Below are 22145 nucleotides of genomic sequence, written 5' to 3'. Positions count from 1 at the left end.
GCTGGAGTGAGCTTTCATAAGCCACCCCGGTGAGGCGTTTTACCCATCAAAATTCCACCTCCTTACCTATACATATCTTCCTCCCTGCCTGAGAGTGCAGTTTATGGCAAATATGTAGCGCCAGGCATTACAATGAAGGTAGAAATTTGTTGATAAATCGCAAAACTTTTCATGTGTTTTCGGTATGAGATGTACAAGCCGATTTATGATCTAAGTGTGTACGAGTATGCCGAGCTATTTCCTGTTGGCATTTTTCCTAAAGTACGTATGTACTTAAGATTATTCGTTTGTACTAATATTTACAAGATAATTTCGCCGGTCTGCATATGCGTTGCATTAAATCTTACTCACCCAAACGATAAGATTAGGGAATGAAACTACTGATAACTAACTAGTGGGGAACACTGTTATTCACAATACATATGTATGTCTTTATTAAAAGAATTTAATTTTATGCTTTTTGAATTTTCAATGTACAATTGTCAAATAGCAACTTAAATTACGTAAATAGATTATCTAACTCAATTTACTAACGTATAGGAAGTGAAGGATCCAGAGGGCATAAACAAAACAATGCCCTTTTCACAGAAATTCTCATTCATACATGAAATATCCACATTTTTGGGGTGGAAATTGAAAACTAACATCTACATACACGAAAAATACTTACTCCTCCTTCTTTTCGGCAGCTGATTTCGGTTTATCTTCGATAGCTGGCTTCGCCTCCTTCTGCTGTGACGCGGGCGCAGCAGCTTCCAGTCTCTTTTTAGAAGCTTCTTCTTCCATCTCGCCCGAGAAACCAAATTCATTCACGCGTTTGTAGTCAACGCGATATTGCCAGCGTTGATACAGGAATACGAAGAAGATAATGTCGTCACGGAAACAACCCAACCTATACATGGTGGGCATTTTGATCACAAAGGCAAATATGTCATCTATGAATGTATTTAGGAATTTGTAAGTCATCATACGCCAGGGTAAATGCGCCACTGACTTCAGTTTATAGTTGATAAACAATTGTGGCGTCATCATAATGAAGCCGAATGTCAGCAGGTAACCGTACAGCATATTCAGCACAAACGAATACCATCCTTTGTGCTCGTTATACACTAACGAGTACACGAAATAGCCTATCAGTAGTGGGAAGCAAGCCCATCCTAAGTATTTAAAGGCTAGATTGTCATATTCTTTTGTGTTGCTATCCGCGTAAGAGCCCTTATCTTGGAAACTTATTTTTGGAAATATACCCAAAATTTTTTGATCTGTGTTATAGTCAATATCGACTACCTTGTGAATCTTCCAAATTTCGATGCCTAATCCAATAAAGCATGAAACACGTATCATAAAGTTGGTCTCATTGTCGAGCACGTATAGCAGTACGATTAACGACTGAAACACTCCGAAAAATACCGAACGCACAGAGAGACCTTCGAGAGATTTACGATTGTTCCAAAACTGTATATCGTTTTTGAAGGCTAGCAGTTCAAATACCGAATGCAGTATCGAAATAGCGATGGTAAGTCCAAGCAAATAGATATTTGTATCAAGCAGCGTCTCCTTCAAAGAATCTTGATCCTCATCCGACTCCTGCAGAGAATTGAGGTTGCGATAAAACATATTTTTTATTGTACATAAGGGCACAACTTACCTCTGGCCCACCGGACGCCATTAATTCGCCAAGCATATTGCCACCCCATTTGTTCTTCATTTGTTGCGCTGCATATAATTGCCATTTGAACATGCTCAAGGGTTGGAAAGTTAAATGCAAATCTAATTCTGGTGTCGTTTCATTAATAGGAAAATATTCGCGCTGCAAATTCCAATAATCGTTAATAAATACAATCGGCAAGTACGTTCTGCCTCCATCCACGAATTTGACGTATTCATCCAGCGGAGGTGGTACGCTACCTGGTGCCCAATTCGTTTGATCCACCACCAAATTGATTGTCAAATTTGGATGCCAGTGAGAGGTGATGGTATCCTTAATATTAGCATGTTCCAACTCCATAGCCAATTTCTCTTTCTCACCAGCAAGCAGATTATAGTTTCGATTAACACGTATGCGCTTAAATTTATTTAGAATACGTTGCTGATGTCCCATCATACCACGTTTAGCATAATTTGGTGCATTTGGATTGGGACTCTCACCAGCATGTGTGACGAAAGCATGCAGATAGATGCTACCGTTGTTCATCAAGGACTTTGATGCTTTCAGCTTTAAATTATGTGTATAAATGCCATCGCGTTTTGGCCCAGATGACCAGTCACCATATACGAGGTCTTCTTGCAGCCATATTAAATTCGAATGTTGGTTGAAATCTACCTCATCAGCATTTTCCGACAGCCAAAGATGCAGATCAAAGAGGGTACCATTTTCGAAATAATTCCAAGCGTTTACACGCGGAGCAGAACTTACAGATTTTTGCTGACTTGCATCTTCAGTGCTCGGTTGTGGACGCCGAAAAAACGAGCTTATAAAGTATATTATAAGTGCACGCAATATCAGTGACTTCGTCATGGCAAAGAACGACTCCATTTTTGTTGGTTGGGGTTGCTGTTGACCTTGTTGTTGTTGATCTGGATTGTTGGGGTCGGCGACACCATCGGCTGCAGGCGCAACCTATACAGGTTTGGAATAATGTGATATAATTAATACACCATTGTTTTATTTTAAAGGGCTTCTTACCTCGCCGTTCCCTTGCGCAGCTTGCTGCGGCTGTGCGTCACTTGACATTTTTAATAAAAATTTAACGTTTGAAGGCGGCACTTATTAGATATGTGTCAATGGCGGTTTGCCTCTGTTGTACAAGAGCGTAATAAATGTCTCCTTTAGATATCTTTAAACTAATTTTTTACCACATGACCTTTTTTTTTTTTTTTTTTTGTGCTTTGATGTAGTTGGCGGGAATGACTTCCACAAATCGCCAGGGTTTTCAACGTAGGGATATTACTGGTGTGTATGTAGAAAGATTCACTTTAAAATGTGATATTAGCATCATGAATAAAAGCAATTAATGACATGATGGGGGTGTATGAATTGTGGTTGAGTGCAAATTTAAATGCGGATTCAAAGTCTTTATGGGTGTTGAATATGTGATATTTGGCTCTTAGATGAGTAAGGAGGTTGCAATCAAAAGTTTGGTGTGTGTAGGAGTCGGTGTCGCCGCATCTGCAGAGTGGTGTGTTTACAACTTTAATTTTGTGCAAGTACATATTGTCATAGGTATGACCTACGATGATTCTATTGCACAATTTGATATCTGGAACGTCAAGGTTGAGACCTTTAAACCATGGTTTAGATGGAATTTTGTTAGTCAGTTTGTGATAGAGGTTTGGATTATTTTGTGAGAACTCATTAAACCTGTGAAACCACTCCCTGTAGATGTTTATTTTGATGTTTCTGAGTGCTTCATCAACCGTGAAATTTACTTCTAATGGCAGCCCTGTGTCGACGGCCTCTTTTGCAATAGAGTCAGCTTTTTCATTTATTTGTATACCAGAGTGGCCCGGCGTCCAAATAATGTGAACATTTTGAAGCTTGTACTCTAGGATTCTGCGATTTAGTAGGTCAGCGCAATAGTTGTTTGAGTTATCTTTTGCTAAGATTTTGCAAGCGGTTAGACTATCAGTAAAGATTGCAAGGCTTTCTTCATTGTGCCCATGAGCTATGTCAGTAGCCTTCAGGATGGCCCAGAGTTCCCCAAAGGTAGACGAAGTTGTAAGGTCTATTCGGAATTTATGTTCTGTTTCTCTAAGTACATCAAAAACAGCACAGCCGACGGCCTGATGGCCTACAGAAGCATCGGTTGCCAATATGCTAAAGCCATTCCTCTTATACCAATTTACCTTTTGAGCAAATATAGCTTTCATTTCAGGCGCGGATACCTGATTTTTGACGTTGGGGAGCGTCTTTAGATCAACTTTTAAACCTTTGTGTCTGGCGAATGGATCGGGGCATTTGGTGTTTAAGAAGACACCTGAGAATTTTTGAAAGACAAGGTTATAACTTGTTTTAAGGCCAGGATTACTCTCAATTGAATTGAATAACTCTTCGTTCGTTTGTTTGAGCTTTAGAATTTCTTTCGCTGTCAACCACCAGGATCTCTCCTCAGGTGGGAGTTCATGTGCCACTGCATAGAGAAGGGGCACAGGGGTTGAGGGAGGAACTCCTAGACACCTGCGCAGGAAGGTGTTCTGGAATGTTGTGATTTTTTTAACAGTAGTTTTATTGGCCTGCGCCGTGGTGGTTCTGCAATATTCTAGTTTGGATCTGACAAAGCTTCTGTAGAATTTTAGTGCAGCTTCCGGGTGCAATCCTGCCCTGACCGTGGTCAATACTTTAAAAAGGTTTGAGTTGCTGAGAGATTTCCCGACCACCTCAGTGTAGTGGTCCCTCACAGCTAGCGAGTTATTTATGACTCTCCCCAAGAACTTCAACTTGTTTACTTGTGGTACTGCACAGTTGTCATGTTCAATGTTTAACGTCTTCCTGTTTCCTTGAGCAATATACATTACTTTGCATTTATCAATATTAAAGGATAAGTTCAGGTGATTTGCAATATCTGCAAACCTCCTTATTTTGTGGCGCAAATTGGCTTCTGCGATCTCAAAGTTTTTATCGTGAGAGATTAGAGCAAAATCATCAGCAAATTGGAACACTGAGGTTTTATCATCTTGTACTGAGTGTAGCCATTGAGTGTAAACATTGAACAAAACTGGGGACAAGCAGCTTCCCTGCGGTAGCCCATCCTCCACAATAGTCGACTCCTTGCCTAGTTTCAGAACCCATTTCGACAGAAAGTCGCAGATCCAGGATGTGTAGTGTTCATTGACACCAGCCCCGTCAAGGATTTCTTGAAGCTTACTTATTTTTACGCAGTTGTACGCATTCTCAATGTCGAGTATAAATAGTAAAGCTTTGTGATTATTTTTCTTTAGAATGGCTACTTCGTGTAACAATTCGTTGATACACATGGCCGCCGACTTATTGTTACGGTAGGCAAAGGTTCTCTTGGGGAGGGTCCCCGTCCGTTCAAGAAATTTCGTCAACCGTCCTTTGATCATGAGGTTGATTGTTTTGATGAACACCGAAATAAGCGAGATCGGTCTGAAGTTTCTGTAGTCGGACATATCTTTGTTTTTCTTTGGTATCGGTACAATCTTGATCACCCTCCATGACTCTTTTATTTCCTTGGAAAGAAAGGAGTCATTCATGGCAGTGAGCACGGTGCATAAGTTTTTGTCGGTCAAGGCTTTTAACATTTCATATGTGACGCCGTCACAGCCACCCGCTGATCTCTTTTTCCTCCGGTCGAGGACAGCCACCATCTCCTCATACGTGAAGCGAAGGCTTGAAGGTGCGCACGCCCCACTGGGTCCACGCCAGGAGCCAACATCAGAGGGGACTTGACTTTTTAAAAAGGCTAAATATTCCCTGTTTTTCTCATCGTTCCAACTATAATCGGAAGATGACTCATTTACCCCCTTTAGACATTTAACAAAGCGCCACGCTTCAGTGGTGTTTGAGCTGTGATTGATCTCGTCAATTTTGTTCTCAAAGTTTTCTTTTTTTGCTTTTTTTACATCGGATTTCCATTGTTCCCTTCGTTGCAAGGCAACATCAAGATTTTCCGGCGTTGGGAATTGTTTGCTTTTTTTGAACGACGCTACCATTAACCGATATGATTTAGCAAGTGCATCATTCCACCAAGGCTTGGGCGCCATCTTGTCCTTTAGACGAAAGGTGGCAGCCTTCACCTCCTCTTTGAAAACGTTCTCAATATTTTCAAAGCAGGGGTCGAAGTTTGCATCTTGCAAGGCATGAAGGAGTTTCTTTTTGGCGATAAATTTGACTTGTTTTTTCACAACCGTTTCAATATCCAAAACGATTGGGAAATGGTGGCTGCCTCCGAGAGGAAAGGGGAGGACTTTCCAAGCACAATTTTTGGCTAAGCTAACAAGGGTAAGGTCTAACACCGATCCATTTGAACTCTTTAGGTCTTTTTTGAAAGTGATGTTGCCATCATTTAAGCATGCGAATTTTGAACCGAGAATGAGACTAGCCAGCTTTTTCCCCTTTCCTGTGTCTATTATATCACCCCACAATTTGCTTCTAGCATTAAAATCACCCGCGATGATAACATTTTGGCAGCCTTCTAAGAAAACTAGAAGTCTTTCAATTTCTATTACAAAGTCACCAGTAGAGATACTGGGCGGGAAGTAGACTGATACGAAGGTCAAGTTAGGGACTAGGTTTTTTGTTTTTATAATTAAGATGTCTTGAACTGTTTGATATGCCACTCTTTTGAATTTAATGCTTTTTCGTATGGCTATGGCCACCCCACCATAACCATCCGCTCTGCTTTTCTTGCAGATTTTGAAGTTCAAAAATTTTCTACTGTTTGACACTTGAAATGAGAAGATTTCGCTGAGGCAGCACACGTCGACATCATTGTTATTGATATAATAATCAATGCTGTCGACGTTTGCTTTGAGTGATTGGCAATTATATTGTAATACTCGAATCGAGGTCATTGTAGGAAGTCAACTTTCTTTGGCTCACTAGAGCAATGTCACTACCGATGAGTATTTTGTCCTTTATTTTGTCTAAAGAAGCCAACTGCTGCAGGGCATCCTCATCCTGCAATTTGACAAAGGCAGCTCTGGCCAGTTTCAGCACCTCAAGGAGAACTTTCTCCAGCTGGGAGCTGACCACGTATCCTTCTCTTTCATAACAGGGTGTGCTGGTGGCCTTGGGTATGGCCCCTGTATACTTAGCCTTTGGTTGGGATGGTTCCTTTGGAATGTGTTGGTTTTTGACTATGTTGCTAAAGCTGCGCTTGGTGAGCTTTTTGTTAACAACAATGTCACTGTCAAAGGCTGTGTCACTTGCAGGAGAGAGCGGGGGGAAATCCACTTCTTCATCCTGAAGGAGGCTAAATTGGTTGGTGGACGAGAAGTATGTTTTCAGTACCTCCTTTCTGGAGATTTTTTTAATAGTTTTTATTTCATTAATGTCGTTTTCTTTTCGCCAAACATTACATTTGGCTTTGTTGTTTGAGTCATGAGAAGCTTCACCACAAAGGATGCATTTTACTACATTGCAGGGAGGGTTGCAACCATCCGGCTTGCCGCACTGCAGGCATCTTTTGCCTGAGCGGCATCCTTTTAGTGTGTGGCCCAGTCTGCCGCAATTGTGACACTGACGCACAGGGGGGAAAAAGTGGCTTACACCAAATCTGGAATATTCCAGGGTAACGTTTTTGGGGATTTTACCTCCACTGAAGCCAATTTTTACCGTTGTTGTTGGGGTAAAACTGGTTCCGTCAGCTGATCTGCGCTGAAAACGATACACTGAGAGAACCTTCATTTCAGATTTGATATTTTTACGTATTTCGTCTTCTGTTAGATAGAGTGCAACTCCTCTGATCACTCCATATGTTTCAATGGCAGATCTCGGGATGAAGGGTTTGATTTTCATGGCTTTAATGCTTTCGTTTTTTGTGAAATTGTTTGCTGCCTTGACATTTAAGAAAAATACTTTATATAGGGAGATTCCCACAGCCTCAATTAAATCAATGTTTTTTATGTTTAAGTGGCGAATGTGCTGATAAAGCCCCATTCCACTTCTGATTTTTTCATTTCTAAAAAGTTCACATTCTGAAACATCTACGAGCACAAAGGCTGAACCTGTATGGTCGCTTGGGTATTCTATTGGGTCTCTATTACCTGGTTTCCCTGCATTTTTTGCGTCTTGACTTTGTTGCTTTGGTGTTGAATTAGTCAGGCTGGAGCACCCAGATTGCCCCTGGCTCAGGTTACTGACATTTTCAGAGAAGCTGCTGTAGGTTGCTTTGTCTTGGGAGATCGTGTTTAATGGTTCTTCGCTTGAACCACATGACCTTTTAAGTTAATTTTTTTAATCAATTTACACGGCTCAGAAAAAATGATGTGGAAAAAATTATGACTTTTATGATAGGCCAGTGCGTCCAACTTAATAAAGCAAATGTTCTTTATAGGGTTGCCGCTAGTTTATTTAATAATTTATGTTTAATTTTTGGTATATCTGCGGGTTCGGGGGCACGCGTAGCGGGTTTTCTTGGGTTATTCAGTTCAGAATCATGGCCAATTCTAAAGGGAACGATACGGTTCATTTTTATGGGGCGTTGGTAGTGCTTACACTCACCAACGTAAACGTACGTGAAACGATGATCTACGAAACGGAAAGGGTGCGAGAATTCATTTACATGGGGCTCTAATTAGTTTCATCGTTTCAGCAGATACGGGCGTACGTATACGTTGGTGAACGTGAGCACCAAGATGGAAAACTTCAGTTGTTTATCTTGATGTATTTCTCATAATCTTTGATATTTGGAACCAAAAAGCATTGAAGATGAATTATAATACATATTTTTAAGAGAATGATATATGAACTGAAAACCGGCATATTATACTTACTCAAGAGCTAATCAGTTCAAATGCCATCAATTAGCCGTTGTTGTTGTTATAACAGCATACACATACCCATGAATGTTTTGTGAATGCTGCTGACGTGACAGTTCGTGGCTGGATATCAATTGACAGATAACCTAGAACCGATTACCGTAAACGTTTATGCATAATGGCGTAGCATTAAAATTGTCCGCAAAAAATGGCATACAACATAGAATTTATCTTTAAAACAGCTTTTGAATTTAATTTATATAACTACACGATGTACAGAATACCGTAGGTGGCACCTTCTCTTTTAATTCGGTAGTAATGCCTCGCTCGACTGCTAATGCTCGGACTACAGAGCACTTACAATTTTGTTTAATTAGCTATGTTTATTTTTTGTAAAAATTCAGCTAACACAGCTGAATCAATACTGAATTTTTCAATTTTTCATTTTGGGGTTAGCTACATGGGTAATTTGATATTAGTTGACCAAACTCTCGGGAATTTACAAAAAACCAGTACAAAGAAAGTATGGCACACATTTTTCAGGGGAAATTACCATGGTGAAAGGGATTTAGAAAGTGTGGCCAACAGTAAGTCGTTAATCGGCTCTCAGCGTATTTGAAGGAATCAGCTCATTTCCAATATAACAGGGGTGGCAGTTTAATTTCGATCTAACTAAGGCGAATCAATTTAAGTAAACCAGCTGATTTGTTTTTTTGCCATGATGACAATCCGTTGCATTCGCACCATCGTCGTGCGCTTCTAGCTCCAACTGATTGCTGGCTGTTCACCGTGGTTTATCCTTTTTGTTTTCTTTAGTCGTGACAAAAGCGTTGTTGTTGGTCTAGTGCCGAAAATAATGATAGAATACAAGATTGCACCTTCCGAATTTGCTGTGAATGTTCAAAGAAAAGAAAGCGAAATTACTGTTTGTGAAGAGGAAGAGTAACCGAAAGCAATGGAAACTGAAAAGAAAGAAATTATGCACACATTAATAAACTCGGCACTTCATTTTTAATATGCTGTTTAATACTAAATTAAAATATTACTAAGCCATTAATTGAGTATTCACAAATAAGTAATTTCTCTTTCTTTAGTTTATTTATTTATTTTTTTGAAGCTATAATGTAAACCGGTTGTCAAAATCGCGAAAAGTAAAGTTTTTATTTTTGGCAGGTGTCACCTTTAGTTTCTGTATACCGTGTAGTGCGACGGAAAAGAAATTACCCTGATGTGGCAGGCGGAGTTTCTAAATTACGTATAAATTGTTGTCTTCCCAAATTCGAAATATCGACAATTTATTGAAATTAGCTAGCAAACTAACACGAAATAGTAAAACAAAACAAAATTAACAAACCTTGAATAATTACCAGAAAAGTTAAGTTTTAGTAATAGAACCAAATTGAATTGAAGGTATCGTACACTCGAGTTGTGCATTTCTATTGCGCATTATTCACTTCCAGCGCCCAGTACATAAATGTGGGGGTTTTCAGCAGCACTATTCATTTCGCCGGCTGTTTCCATTTGTTGACACTTTTTCTTTTTATTGCTGGAAATGGAAGAAATAAATAAATATAACCTTTGCTATAAAATAAATTAAAATCTCTGTTTTGTCTCCCTTTTCTCCCATCCCCGATATTCACAGTAAACAATAATAATAATAAAAAGCAAGAACAAGATTAAGAGGGGCAGCTGCGAATCGCATTACTGCGAAGTGTGTAACGAATGCGCTTTAGAAACAGGGGAATTAACAAATTATTAAAGGAATTACATAGATAACGAATTACGTGTCCTGAGAACATTTCTTAAATACCCCTATTCCTTTTGTGAAATCGATAATCGATAACTACACTAATATTTTGATTTGGCAGCACTGAGAGGGAAATGTCAAAAGATTTCCTGCCATATTAAAAATTTCCTCTTTGGTTTCTTTCTAAAATTTCTCTGCACGTTAATAGAGGTAAGCGTGGGTTTTGTGTAAAAATTTGTGGTTTTTGTGGTGATTTTCATCAAGAATTATTAAAAAAATATTAATTTAGATATCAAAAGTAGTGAGTAAACTCGTGGTGTTAGATATTTGTAAATATCTTTTGAATAAAATTGAAAATGAAGTGAATGAAATTCTAACCTAAAATTTACACGTCATATCTATGTTTCGAACAATGTGAAAACGCAGATGCTTATAACGATTTGTTTCTTTTCTTTAGGAAGACGGCAAAATGCAGATTTTTGTCAAAACACTCACTGGTAAGACCATCACTTTGGAGGTCGAGCCCTCTGACACCATCGAAAATGTCAAGGCTAAGATCCAAGATAAAGAGGGTATCCCACCAGATCAACAACGTTTGATCTTCGCTGGCAAGCAATTGGAGGATGGTCGCACCTTGTCCGACTACAACATCCAGAAGGAGTCAACCCTTCACTTGGTGTTGCGTCTACGTGGTGGTATCATTGAACCTTCATTGCGTATCTTGGCTCAAAAATACAATTGCGATAAGATGATCTGCCGCAAGTGCTACGCTCGTCTGCATCCACGTGCGACCAACTGCCGCAAGAAGAAGTGTGGACACACCAACAACTTGCGTCCCAAGAAGAAGTTGAAGTAGATTACTAGCATCTGGATATGTGGACGAAGGCGAAGAGTGTTGGGAATGTGTGTGTGAAGATAGCATTCCCTTTTTTCTTTTTTTCCTATGTGTATCCCAGCATTAAATGAATTGAAATGAAAATTGTAATGCGAATTTTTTTGAAATAAAAAATGTATGATAATTATTTGTTTTCTATCGTGAAAGCTGCAAAATAGGGGATTGTATTTTATTGTGAAGCACAGATACGCATTGGGAGGATTCTATTGAAACACTTAGTTTATGACAAGATTTATATTTGATTAAACATATATTGGTTTATGATAGGATAAAGAATTGTTCTGATTTATATGTAAATAGTATTGCAAAATAAAATTTACTGCAAAAATGCTTAGACGGGGTTGTATGCAACAATTAATGTGTTTTTCAGGATGTTATGTGGGTGTTTCTTAGTTCTAGTTGTAGCAACATAAACATTCCCCATAAATATGCGGGGAATCCTGCTAAAGTGACAGTCTCTGGCAGTATATGAATCCAGGTCGTTCCGGTTACGTAGAACCGACTGTCGTTGATGAGTTTCTTGGTAACTTAAATCTGTAATGAACTTTGTTGTGAGGATATAACAGATTCTGCATCTAGTGGATTTTGTATGAAGACTTAACGTAATTCATATTAGGCATAATGTAAAGGAATGCATAATGCATACAAAGGAAGGACGATGAACAGAAATAACAAATTATTATTGTTAACAAACAAACAAACAAACAACAGAAATAATTTGTTGATGATTTATGTATAGTATGTCTGCTGTGTGCGTTTTTGTTGTTGTAGCAGCTCATTTGGCGCTGCAAGTGCGGTGTAGTTACCGATCGTCATTGGCCAACTAATCTAACGGTTGGCCCAGGAAACGTGCTGTTTCGACAGGCTGGGTGCAAATTGAGAGGGCTGTTAGGTGAGTGGGTTGAAGAGGGCATGTGAATGGGTCGTTATTACCATGCGGTATATCTTCTCATGCCGAACATATATTGAGTATGCCGCGGGCTGTTCTGGATAAGCAGAAGTTTAGCCTGCTACGAAATCCAGACCATAGCAACCGTTTCTCTTTAGCGGAATGGCTCGGTCGAGGGCTACCGCTTCAGAAAACTAGTCCTAGTGTGCTGAACCTCACTGATGTGTGGGTTGTTGCTATTGTAGCAGCATAAACATTCCTTATACATATGCTGGAAATGCTGTTAAGTGATATCCCTTGGCCGGATATAAGTCCGGGTCATGCCGGTTACGTAGAACCGACTGTCGTGGGAACTGTCAATGTTTATGTGGGTCAAACCCAGCGTCTACAGCTACATTGCCATGTTACGCGTGTGAACACCTTTTTAATGGATATTAAGTATAGTATAGTATAATTTATGTCTGCATGTATGTATTTGCTACTTCTAGAGTTTTAATTTTATCAATACTTTACATTCGTACTTTTCAAGTATAATTTTGTTGGAACAATGGGCAAATCATACTCACGCCCCTCTTTGCACTCACCAGCCGGCGCTCATGCCATTTGTGAAATCATTGTTAGAGTTGAGAACAAACGATAGTTGAATTTCAAAGCTCACCACCTATCTCGCTTGCACTTTAGTTGAAAGCCAATTGTCGCGAAATTCTGTTGTAATTATTGTGAAAATGAATTTACCAATTTTTGAAATCAAGTAAGCAGAGTTTTTGTTATGAATTTATGGATCGCAATATCTTGGCATAAATCAATTTGATATTAAATTTATGATTGTACATAGGTCGTTAGACCTCAGGCTGGTATTTTTGTACATGTGAAAGTGTATACTCATATTTGGTCTTCAATTTGTTAACGGACAAAAATTTGATTTTCCCGATGCTCTCTATAACTGTATTATTTTATTTTTGTGGGTGGGATTACTTTAGATATGCATTCGTATGTATGTAAGTAAGCACGTATTGCATGTGCCTATGAAATAAGTGCATATAAATATGTATAAGTAAACTTTTACAATTTTTTTTCACACAAATTTAGAAATATTTTAGTTAATAAAAATAAAAAAAAATGCATTAGTTTTATATTACAAAATAATTAATAAATTGAAAGCCCAATTTAGGTGTTTTTACGCATATCACTTTTTTAATGAAATTTTTGCTTTTATTTTAACTTTTTTTAACATTTAATTATTTTGCAAAATTTATTTAATATAAGGCCAATTAAATTTTGTTCAACTTTCAATACCGTAGAATAAATCCATGGGCAGATGTGTATGTATGTATGCCCATATGTAGGTATGCACTTAAATGCTAGCAGCTGCCTCGCAATTCTTTAGCTTTTTAGCCTGCTAGTACGAGTATTGGTAACCATGTCTATGTGTAGGTGTTAAAGCTTATCTAAAAGAATATTTGTGAATTTCAGAATTTCACAACGAGCCCTAAACGTGATATGGTGTAATTTGCAAATGCCGAAATGTTTGTATTATAAAAGTTGGATTATCACAGCGATGGGACAGTGCAAATTCAACTGTGAAAAGCAAAGTTATTAAATAGTTCGTTACGAAAAAAAAGTAAAAGTGAGTACTGCTAAGGCATTAGAAGTCATAATTATAGTGAAATAAAAAGCTTTGAATTATTATAATTAAAAAAATTTAATAAAATAAAACAAAAAAAAAAAACAAACAAAAAAAAAAAGCAAAAAAAAAAATTAAATAAATTAAAATTTACTTTCAAACTAAAATTCAAAAATTAAAATTATTATACGAATTTTTACAAGCTTCAAATCCACTTAAGTGAGTTATGTAATCTTGAAAAAAGAATGAAAAAGCTGAAAATCAAAAAATTTCAAAGTGATATACAAAGTTAATTAAATTAATGAAGCGGAATTTTTTATTCAAAAAAATTTCATAAAAAAATACCAAAAAAATTAGAAATTAATGTCTTTTTGTTTAATTTGTTTAATTCAAGCGGTTTTTTATTAAAAAAAAAAAAAATATAATAATAAAAGCAGTAAAAACAAAATAAATGAAAGAAGTAAAAATTTAATTGAAAATCAAAATTCAAAAACCAAAATTATTATATGAATTTTTGAAAGTTTCAAATCTACTTAAGTGAGCTACATAATCTGGAAAAAAAGAAAAATATTTAAAATTATGTAGTTAATTAAATTAATGAAAAAAAGAAAAAATTTAAAATTATGTAATTAACTAAATTAATGAAGGGACATTTTTTATTCAAAACATTTTCACAAAAAATACCAAAAAAATTAGGTCATTTAGACCCTTATGTTTAATTCAAGCGGTTTTTTGTTGAACAAATTTTCTTAAAAAAATACAAAAATCTAGAAATTAGTTACTTGAAGTTCAAATCTAATTAATTAAATTGATGAAGGGACATTTTTTATTCAAAAAAATTTCATAAAAAAATACCAAAAAATGTAGAAATGAATTTAAATGACTTGATGTTTAGTTCAAGCGGTTTTTTGTTGAAACAAATTTTCATAAAAAATAAATAGGCAAAAATCTTGAAAATAATAACTTGAAGTTCAAATGTAATTAATTAAATTAATGAAGGCGTTTTTTTATTAAAAAAATTTTCGTAAAAAATACCAAAAAATGTAGAAATGAATTTAAATGACTTGATGTTTAGTTCAAGTGGTTTTTCGTTGAAAAAATTTTCATAAAAAAATAAATAGCAAAAATCTTGAAATTAATGACTTCAAGTTCAATTTTCATAAATATTCATTACATAGTATTAATTCACTCTAATAAAATTACAAAATGTGCCATTATACTCTCAGAAATTACTTGATTACTCATGATTTCTCTAACTTCTTCTTCAAAATTTTTTCCTAAATTTCTAATTTTCTAATATCTCATAATTCTTTTTTCCTCAGCAAAAGCATCTAAAATGAAAAACAAAAGAATCGAACCTAATCTCGTCATTCTGGCTGAAAAATACAATGTCAAAAAGATGGTCTGCCGTAAGTGCTACGCTCGACTGCCGCCTAAGGCCACCAATTGTCGCAAGAAGAATTGCCACTCAACTGATCTGCGCCCTAAAAAGGAGTTGAAAGACTTGAAAGGTTAATACAAAAAATTCCGCGTCTTTTTTTATCGATATATTTATATTTGTCCTGAATGTAAATATATATCCACCTGAATACAAGCAGTAATTTTAATTTTTTATATTATATTTAATTCTTATTGTACAATTAATTTTATACAGAGAAAAGATAAATAAATAATAAAATAAAGGGTGTCACTTGTGACACTCGAAATAATTTAATGGTTCTGATTAATAGAAAGGGGGAAATTAGCAGCCGAGCTGGCCTTTTAAATAATATATAAAATACCAAAGGGTTGCTTCCCTACAAGACAGCTGACTATCATATAAACACTCATATTATCATCATCACTATCCTCATCCAACTACACATTTTCGTTCTAGCCATGGGAAAGTTCTGATAGTTTCCCCTTGTCGGTATGATATTCTATCTCTCTTTTAACAATAGCAATTTCTTATAACTGAAAAATATATCTACTATGCTCTTAAGGCAAGGCAACTAATCACTTTTATTCTTACTCCTCATTGTCGTCATCACAAACTTCTCAGCACTAAAAATCATACTTCTCATTTTTGTTCTCAAAAAGTAATCAGCACTGATGGACCAAACAACTCATTCTCGATATCAAAAAGTAATCAGCACAAACTCATTTTCGTAAAAAGTAATCAGACTGAGAAGTTTTTGTCATCATGTTTTATTTATAAATTATAAAATTCATATTTTTTTGTTTTCATGAGAAAACTTTTACATACTGACTCGGTTTTTCATTCGCCGAGTTTCGAACTCACGAATTTTTAAGTTTTAGCTCAGCATCTACTCATTCGTCTATGACGATCATAGGCACATTTTAAGCATACAAATGAGTTGCCTTGACGTTTAAAGTACAGTAGATATATTTTTCACTTATATGAAATTGCTATTAGTAAAAGAGAGATAGAATTCACACCGAACAGGGGAAAAGAATAGCAAATGAAATATTTGATTTCCCCATTAAAAAATGTTGTATATGCCTTTCTTATAATGCGCATGGATTAGAGACTAATAAAATATGATACTTGTAAATGTGTTGGAATTTTTGTCGAAAGTGATCAGCACTGTCTTATAGGGGTTGTACATATAGTAAATATACTCCCACATAAGTAGGCAGGCATGCTTACCCTGTAGAAAAATCTTGTAGGTGGGAGTTGCAAGTTTTATTGCTCCTCCTCTGTTCTTCCCAGTACACCAACTCGATTTAAATGGGATTAAGAAAATCCAAATGATGTTTGGTAAGCGCGAACTTAAGGCCTTTAGTTCTAGGTTTGACGAGACAAGCTATTTCTTTCGCCTCCTTGCTAAGGCACGCGCACACAAATGCTCGCACTCTAGATGCAAGTGTCTCGAGAGCCTCTGAGGTTATGTCACTAAAGTGAAATGAGATTGTGAAGACTATAAGCTGAAACTATGAATATGACTTCTGAGTCTTCAGTGAGCTGCTAAAACACCTGTCAGCAAACTTAAATTTTTCTTAGAGAGCTTAATAAATTTATGTAGTAAAGGGTGGTTAAGTTTCAAGGGCCCGTGTTGATTTTAAATAGATACAATTTTTAGGAATTATTTATTATGATAATATTGGTATGGCTCAATTACGTATGGAACCAAATATCGACCAAATGGCCGCCGCGGCATTGGCGGCACACTTCCATCCGATGGTCCAAATTTTCGATGATGCAGAGGTATAATTGAGGTTCTATGCCGTTAATGTGCCGAATTATCTCATCCTTGAGCTCTTGAATTGTTGCTGGCTTATCGACGTACACCTTTTCTTTCAAATAACCCCAAAGAAAGAAGTCCAACGGTGTCGTTGACGTTTGGATGTGGTTCACATTCAACATCGGCCCTTGAAATTTAACCAGTCTTTATAATATTTTCTTACTGTAATCTCCCAGCAAGTAGCTTCTTTGCTTAGCGTTCTCCTATTGTTTGGATCCAGTATGCAACTCCTAGTAGTTCCTCTTCTATCCTCTTCTTTGAGGTGAGTGTGTCTAATCACGACTAAGAAGAGTTCAGGCGCCATTAATGCTATTGTTGCAAGTTCTCTTGCCAAGCTATGGCATTCTCGTTCGTCTTGAAGCTTGGGGCCAAGCGGAGCTCTATAGTAATATTTGCAGCTAGAGCATTAAGTTTCTCGAACAAACGAGGGTTTCTTCTCACATGAGAAATATTCTCCAGTTTAGCTAACCAAATGGAGAAAATTATATGGAAGTTTACCTATCAGCTCTGCTAGCTTTCTCTAGAACCAGTTTCAATACCTTCTGTGGATCCCAGGAAATTTTTGCACCAGTTTAGGGTAGGCATTTGGGCTTATCTCTACGGAATAGAGTTGTTCCACCTTAACATTTGTGGGTCTCGTCGTTACTAGTTTGCTTTCATTCTCTTTAATGGTATCTTATATGAACAAAGGGTGTATTATTTTGTGGATAACTCCTAACTAGTGTTTAAATGCATAAACTTGTCACAACAATTAAATGAGTATTTAGCTCATGGCTTTGATGTTTTTACTGCTGCAACTTCGGTCTTGGCCAACTCGTTTGGCTGCGGAGTCTAGCATCAGAACAAAAAAAGGAGTTTTGGTTTTAAAACAGAATGTTGCACATCATCCACCTTTGGAGAGTTATGGGAATTTTTAAAGACATTAGATGTTGATCATGCGGGACGCGTGAACAAGGTGTTAATTTCGCGGATAGTCGAATAGTCTGCAAGTTCTTAAAAAACAATCCTTCCAGCAATCACTGTATAGCTCTGTTTCAAGCCAAGTTCTTAGAGTTTGAATTTTCAAATGTTCATGTGGTGTGGTTTCCGGGCCATTCTGGTATGCCAATTAATGAAAAGGCGGATCAAATTGCAAAAGAAGCAGCAGATAATGGTGTTGTCATTGAAGTTGAATATACTGTCTGGGAAGCTTTGGGAATGATTCGCAGTAGCATTTTCTTTGAACGGAACGATGGATTTCTGTCATATACAACTAATTGACCTCACCTTTTTGCTCAAATTTTCACAAAGTTACCAGCAAAGACTGATTACAAAATTGTAAATTCGATATTAAAGATATAAAACTTATCAATAGAATATTGGTTGGCCACACTCACGATGGCAGTTACTTACACATGTTTCGTGCCATCGACTCGGAGCTATGTGAGTTCGGAGAGGTAAACTCTTATTAACACCAAGTTTTTCATTGTGTCAGTCTGAATCCAATAAGAATTGAATTTAAACTATTCGATTATGATACTATAAAGGCTCCAAATCAGTGTTATCACATGCAAATGAAAAGTACCCAGTATAATTGCTTTCGTTTATCAAAGAAGATAACATTGAGTTTTAGCATTGCACATTTCTGTCATATACAACTAATTGACCTCACCTTTTTGCTCAAATTTTCACAAAATTACCAGCAAAGACTGATTACAAAATTGTAAATTCGATATTAAAGATATAAAACTTATCAATAGAATATTGGTTGGCCACACTCACGATGGCAGTTACTTACACATGTTTCGTGCCATCGACTCGGAGCTATGTGAGTTCGGAGAGGTAAACTCTTATTAACACCAAGTTTTTCATTGTGTCAGTCTGAATCCAATAAGAAGTGAATTTAAACTATTCGATTATGATACTATAAAGGCTCCAAATCAGTGTTATCACATGCAAATGAAAAGTACCCAGTATAATTGCTTTCGTTTATCAAAGAAGATAACATTGAGTTTTAGCATTGCACATTTCTGTCATATACAACTAATTGACCTCACCTTTTTGCTCAAATTTTCACAAAGTTACCAGCAAAGACTGATTACAAAATTGTAAATTCGATATTAAAGATATAAAACTTATCAATAGAATATTGGTTGGCCACACTCACGATGGCAGTTACTTACACATGTTTCGTGCCATCGACTCGGAGCTATGTGAGTTCGGAGAGGTAAACTCTTATTAACACCAAGTTTTTCATTGTGTCAGTCTGAATCCAATAAGAAGTGAATTTAAACTATTCGATTATGATACTATAAAGGCTCCAAATCAGTGTTATCACATGCAAATGAAAAGTACCCAGTATAATTGCTTTCGTTTATCAAAGAAGCTAACATTGAGTTTTAGCATTGCACAGAGCAAAAAGTACCTAATAAAATTAATAAGATTGTCTTCATGAGCAGTTTTTGGACTCAGGGGTAGTCAAAACGTGTGAGACGAAAAAAATATCATGTGAAATTCTCTTTGGTTTGATTAAGAAATTCTTATTGATATTATTAAGTGCAAAGTCTACTTGATTTTGTAGCAATTCTTTATGAACGTGTTATTTATACGAGAATCTTCTCATTTCCTTTCAAAATTTTTGAGAAAAAATGGGAAAAACGAAAAGAGAGAAAACTTCTTATTTTTGGAATGAATATTTTTATAAAGAAAACTTATTAATTAGATTTTTCAAACTTAACTCGGGTTTCCAAACTCAACATGTTTTGTCTCGTATGTTCTAGTAATTGGCATACATGAATCTATGTATGTGCGTATGTAAACATATAAAGATGCATACAAATCATATGGACATATCAAATATACGAATCTATTCCGTACGCAAGCAAATGTAAGCTAATGTGCTTGAACTGCAAGCGAGAGCGCGGAACGAACGACAAAGAGCACAATCGGCCCCCGCGTTCGGCAACGTTCGACATCTGGTTCTGTCCTACTTGAGTGAGCATATATATGTATGTATATGCGCATTTGTATATAAATTCACATACTTGTGTTTGCATATGCCTTCTTCCTGTGTGCATGGTAATGAACCATTTCTCTGTTGAGAATAGGACGATGATAGGAAAAATAGGAAATGAAAGGGAGTCTTTCGAGTGTAGAGTGTCTTGAAAAAGGCAAATCGATGATGGTGCCTCTTAGTGTTGTTGACTTATTAACGTCTGATGCACAATCGAAATTGAAGATATCTTTCATGAATTTGATAAATGTTTCGTCATTTTTCACGTTTGTGTAAAAGTAACTTGACCTATTACATTGTAATTCCATTTCCCTCCCCCTCTATATCCATACAAAATATCTATCAAACAAATAAAATTAAAATTTTGTTTTGAAAATTGCAACCATTCCATCAATATTTTCTTATGACGTTGTCACGTTAAACTATCGTCAGTAAACCGACTTTACAGACAACCTCTTTTTTATTTCTATGAAAGTAGAAAATGCTTATTATATTTTCAGTTTCAGTTTAACAAGCAAAGAATGTGGACCAGAGTGCTAATTTTTCAGTGTAATTCGGAAACTATAGAACGAAAGTGTTGGCTACATCACAACTGCAGTCCATGGGAAACGGATGATAACGTACTGGAAAGTCACATGGAAGACTAGAGTTGCAGAAATTAGAAAAAGCGTTTCCCTAGATGCCATTTTTAAGGATTGGCTACGGTATAGTGACTACAATGGTTATGATCTCGTAAGTATCTACTACTAAGTATTTTTTTTTATATTTATAAAATTTTATTCATTTCTTCACTAGATCGAAATAGACTCTGAAAGCTTTTACCCACGCAAGTGAAACTTATTGTTTCTAAAATTGGAATCTTTTTATAAGGGCGTATTTTTGAAAAAGAAATAAAGGACCGCCCTTCCAGAGAGTTATATAAAAGAAACATTTCCTCTAGAACAAACATTTCACTAACTCTGGCTATTAAATCTTCGCTGAGCTTCGCAAATTATTTATTGAAAAACGATTTTTTTCAAGAAGAATATATATTTAGAAGTATTGAAAATGTTAAGCAAGAAAATAAAGAGTCCGCCATATAACTTTACCGAATTAAAATGCTATAAAAAAGAAACTAATCAATATTTTTCCAAACTGTTTCTTTAATTTTGAAGTACAATCCTTCCGGTTAATGATGGAACACACCTTATTCATATGGCTGGCTCGGCTAGCTATGCACCATCCCATACGATCGCGTATGTTGGTCTTCAGTGCATCAATTGTTGCTGGTTTGTTGGCATAACACTGGTCTTTGACGGCACCCCAAATATAATAAACCAACGGCGTCAAATCGCAGCTCCGAGGCGGCCAAACGATATCAGAATTTCGGCTGATAATGCGATCTTCGAAGACAGTGCGCAAAAGATTGATTGTACCATTCGCTGTGTGGCAAGTAGCGCCATCTTGTTGGAACCAAATGCCACCAATATCTTCTCTTCAATTTCTCGGAACAAAAATTCGTTCAAAATGGCCCGGTAACGCTCTCCATTGACGGTTACGGCCACTCCTCGCTCATTTTCGAAGAAAAATGGACCAATGATGCCTCTCGACCAAAATCTGCACCAAACAGTGACTCATTGTGAATGCATCGGCTTTTCTTCGAGTGCGTGCGGGTTTTCTGAGCCCCAAATGCGGCAATTTTGCTTGTTAACATACTCGCCGAGATGGAAATGAGCTTCATTCGAAAAGATGATATTTCGGTAAAAGTCTTCATCTTCTTCAAGTCGATCCCAAGCCCATGAAGCAAAGCGAAAACGCATTGGGTGGTCGGTTTGCTTCAGCTGCCGAGCCAATTGGACTTTGTACGGCGTCATACCAAGGTCTTTACGCAAAATTCGTCTCAATGATGTCTCTAAAATGTCCACTTGTTTAGAACGACGGTGAGCTGATGTTCCTGGTGATTCACGAACACTCTCGGCCACAGCAGCAATATTTTCGGGTGTACGCATGGTTTTTGGTCGGTCACGCGTTGGCTTGTCAATAAGCAACCCAGTTTCTCTTAGTTTTTTCGCAAAGTAACGCACATACGCTTCATTCGGTTCTTTTCTTCTTCCCATTGCCGTACATAATTTTCGTACACATTCTGCAACATTACCATGATTTTCAAAGTAATGTCGCAATATTTCCCAGCGTTCTTTGAGCGAATACACAACCATTTTCGTTCAGCGGAAGAATAAAACTAATTTTCTGTCAAATCAGATGACAGCTAAGTGTTACCATTCTTCAAATAATACCTAGTTCAAATCCGTAACGATAGATGGCGGGCCCTTAG

At 36.8% G+C, this 22145-nt stretch overlaps 2 protein-coding genes and 1 long non-coding RNA gene across 3 annotated transcripts; 2 read left to right on the top strand and 1 right to left on the bottom strand.

Annotated features, from left to right (window-relative positions):
• Positions 1-388: 388 nt before the first annotated feature.
• LOC128863292 (putative lipid scramblase CLPTM1) lies at positions 389-8003 on the bottom strand. Its single transcript, XM_054102399.1, has 4 exons — positions 7902-8003; positions 2687-2864; positions 1649-2620; positions 389-1587 (listed from the first exon to the last, which is right to left on the bottom strand). The coding sequence occupies exons 2-4, from the start codon at positions 2732-2734 to the stop codon at positions 667-669; spliced, it is 1941 nt and encodes a 646-aa protein (XP_053958374.1). The 5' UTR covers positions 2735-2864; positions 7902-8003; the 3' UTR covers positions 389-666.
• A 2291-nt stretch (positions 8004-10294) lies between these two features.
• Positions 10295-11241, top strand: LOC128863894 (ubiquitin-60S ribosomal protein L40). Its single transcript, XM_054103299.1, has 2 exons — positions 10295-10399; positions 10647-11241. Exon 2 carries the CDS (start codon positions 10659-10661, stop codon positions 11043-11045), a length of 387 nt encoding a protein of 128 aa, XP_053959274.1. The 5' UTR covers positions 10295-10399; positions 10647-10658; the 3' UTR covers positions 11046-11241.
• Positions 11242-12462: 1221 nt separating this feature from the next.
• Positions 12463-15263, top strand: LOC128863895 (uncharacterized). The gene is made up of 3 exons (XR_008454634.1): positions 12463-12724; positions 13447-13600; positions 14920-15263. It is a non-coding gene; the product is annotated as an uncharacterized LOC128863895 (long non-coding RNA).
• Positions 15264-22145: the final 6882 nt, after the last annotated feature.

Source organism: Anastrepha ludens, chromosome 5 (genome assembly GCF_028408465.1).
Source record: "Anastrepha ludens isolate Willacy chromosome 5, idAnaLude1.1, whole genome shotgun sequence".
NCBI classification, from domain to species: domain Eukaryota; kingdom Metazoa; phylum Arthropoda; class Insecta; order Diptera; family Tephritidae; genus Anastrepha; species Anastrepha ludens.
The sequence above is the reverse complement of the archived record's forward strand: the minus strand, read 5'-3'. Positions and strand labels throughout refer to the sequence as shown.

Bases quoted from the DNA above. Each gene is read 5' to 3' on its own strand.
- LOC128863292 (XM_054102399.1), bottom strand. From the start codon at position 2,734: ATGTCAAGTGACGCACAGCCGCAGCAAGCTGCGCAAGGGAACGGCGAG. The intron at 2,621-2,686 runs GTAAGAAGCCCT...AAACCTGTATAG, and splicing joins CTGCGCAAGGGAACGGCGAG to GTTGCGCCTGCAGCCGATGG. The intron at 1,588-1,648 runs GTAAGTTGTGCC...AATTCTCTGCAG, and splicing joins TGGCGTCCGGTGGGCCAGAG to GAGTCGGATGAGGATCAAGA.
- LOC128863894 (XM_054103299.1), top strand. From the start codon at position 10,659: ATGCAGATTTTTGTCAAAACACTCACTGGTAAGACCATCACTTTGGAG.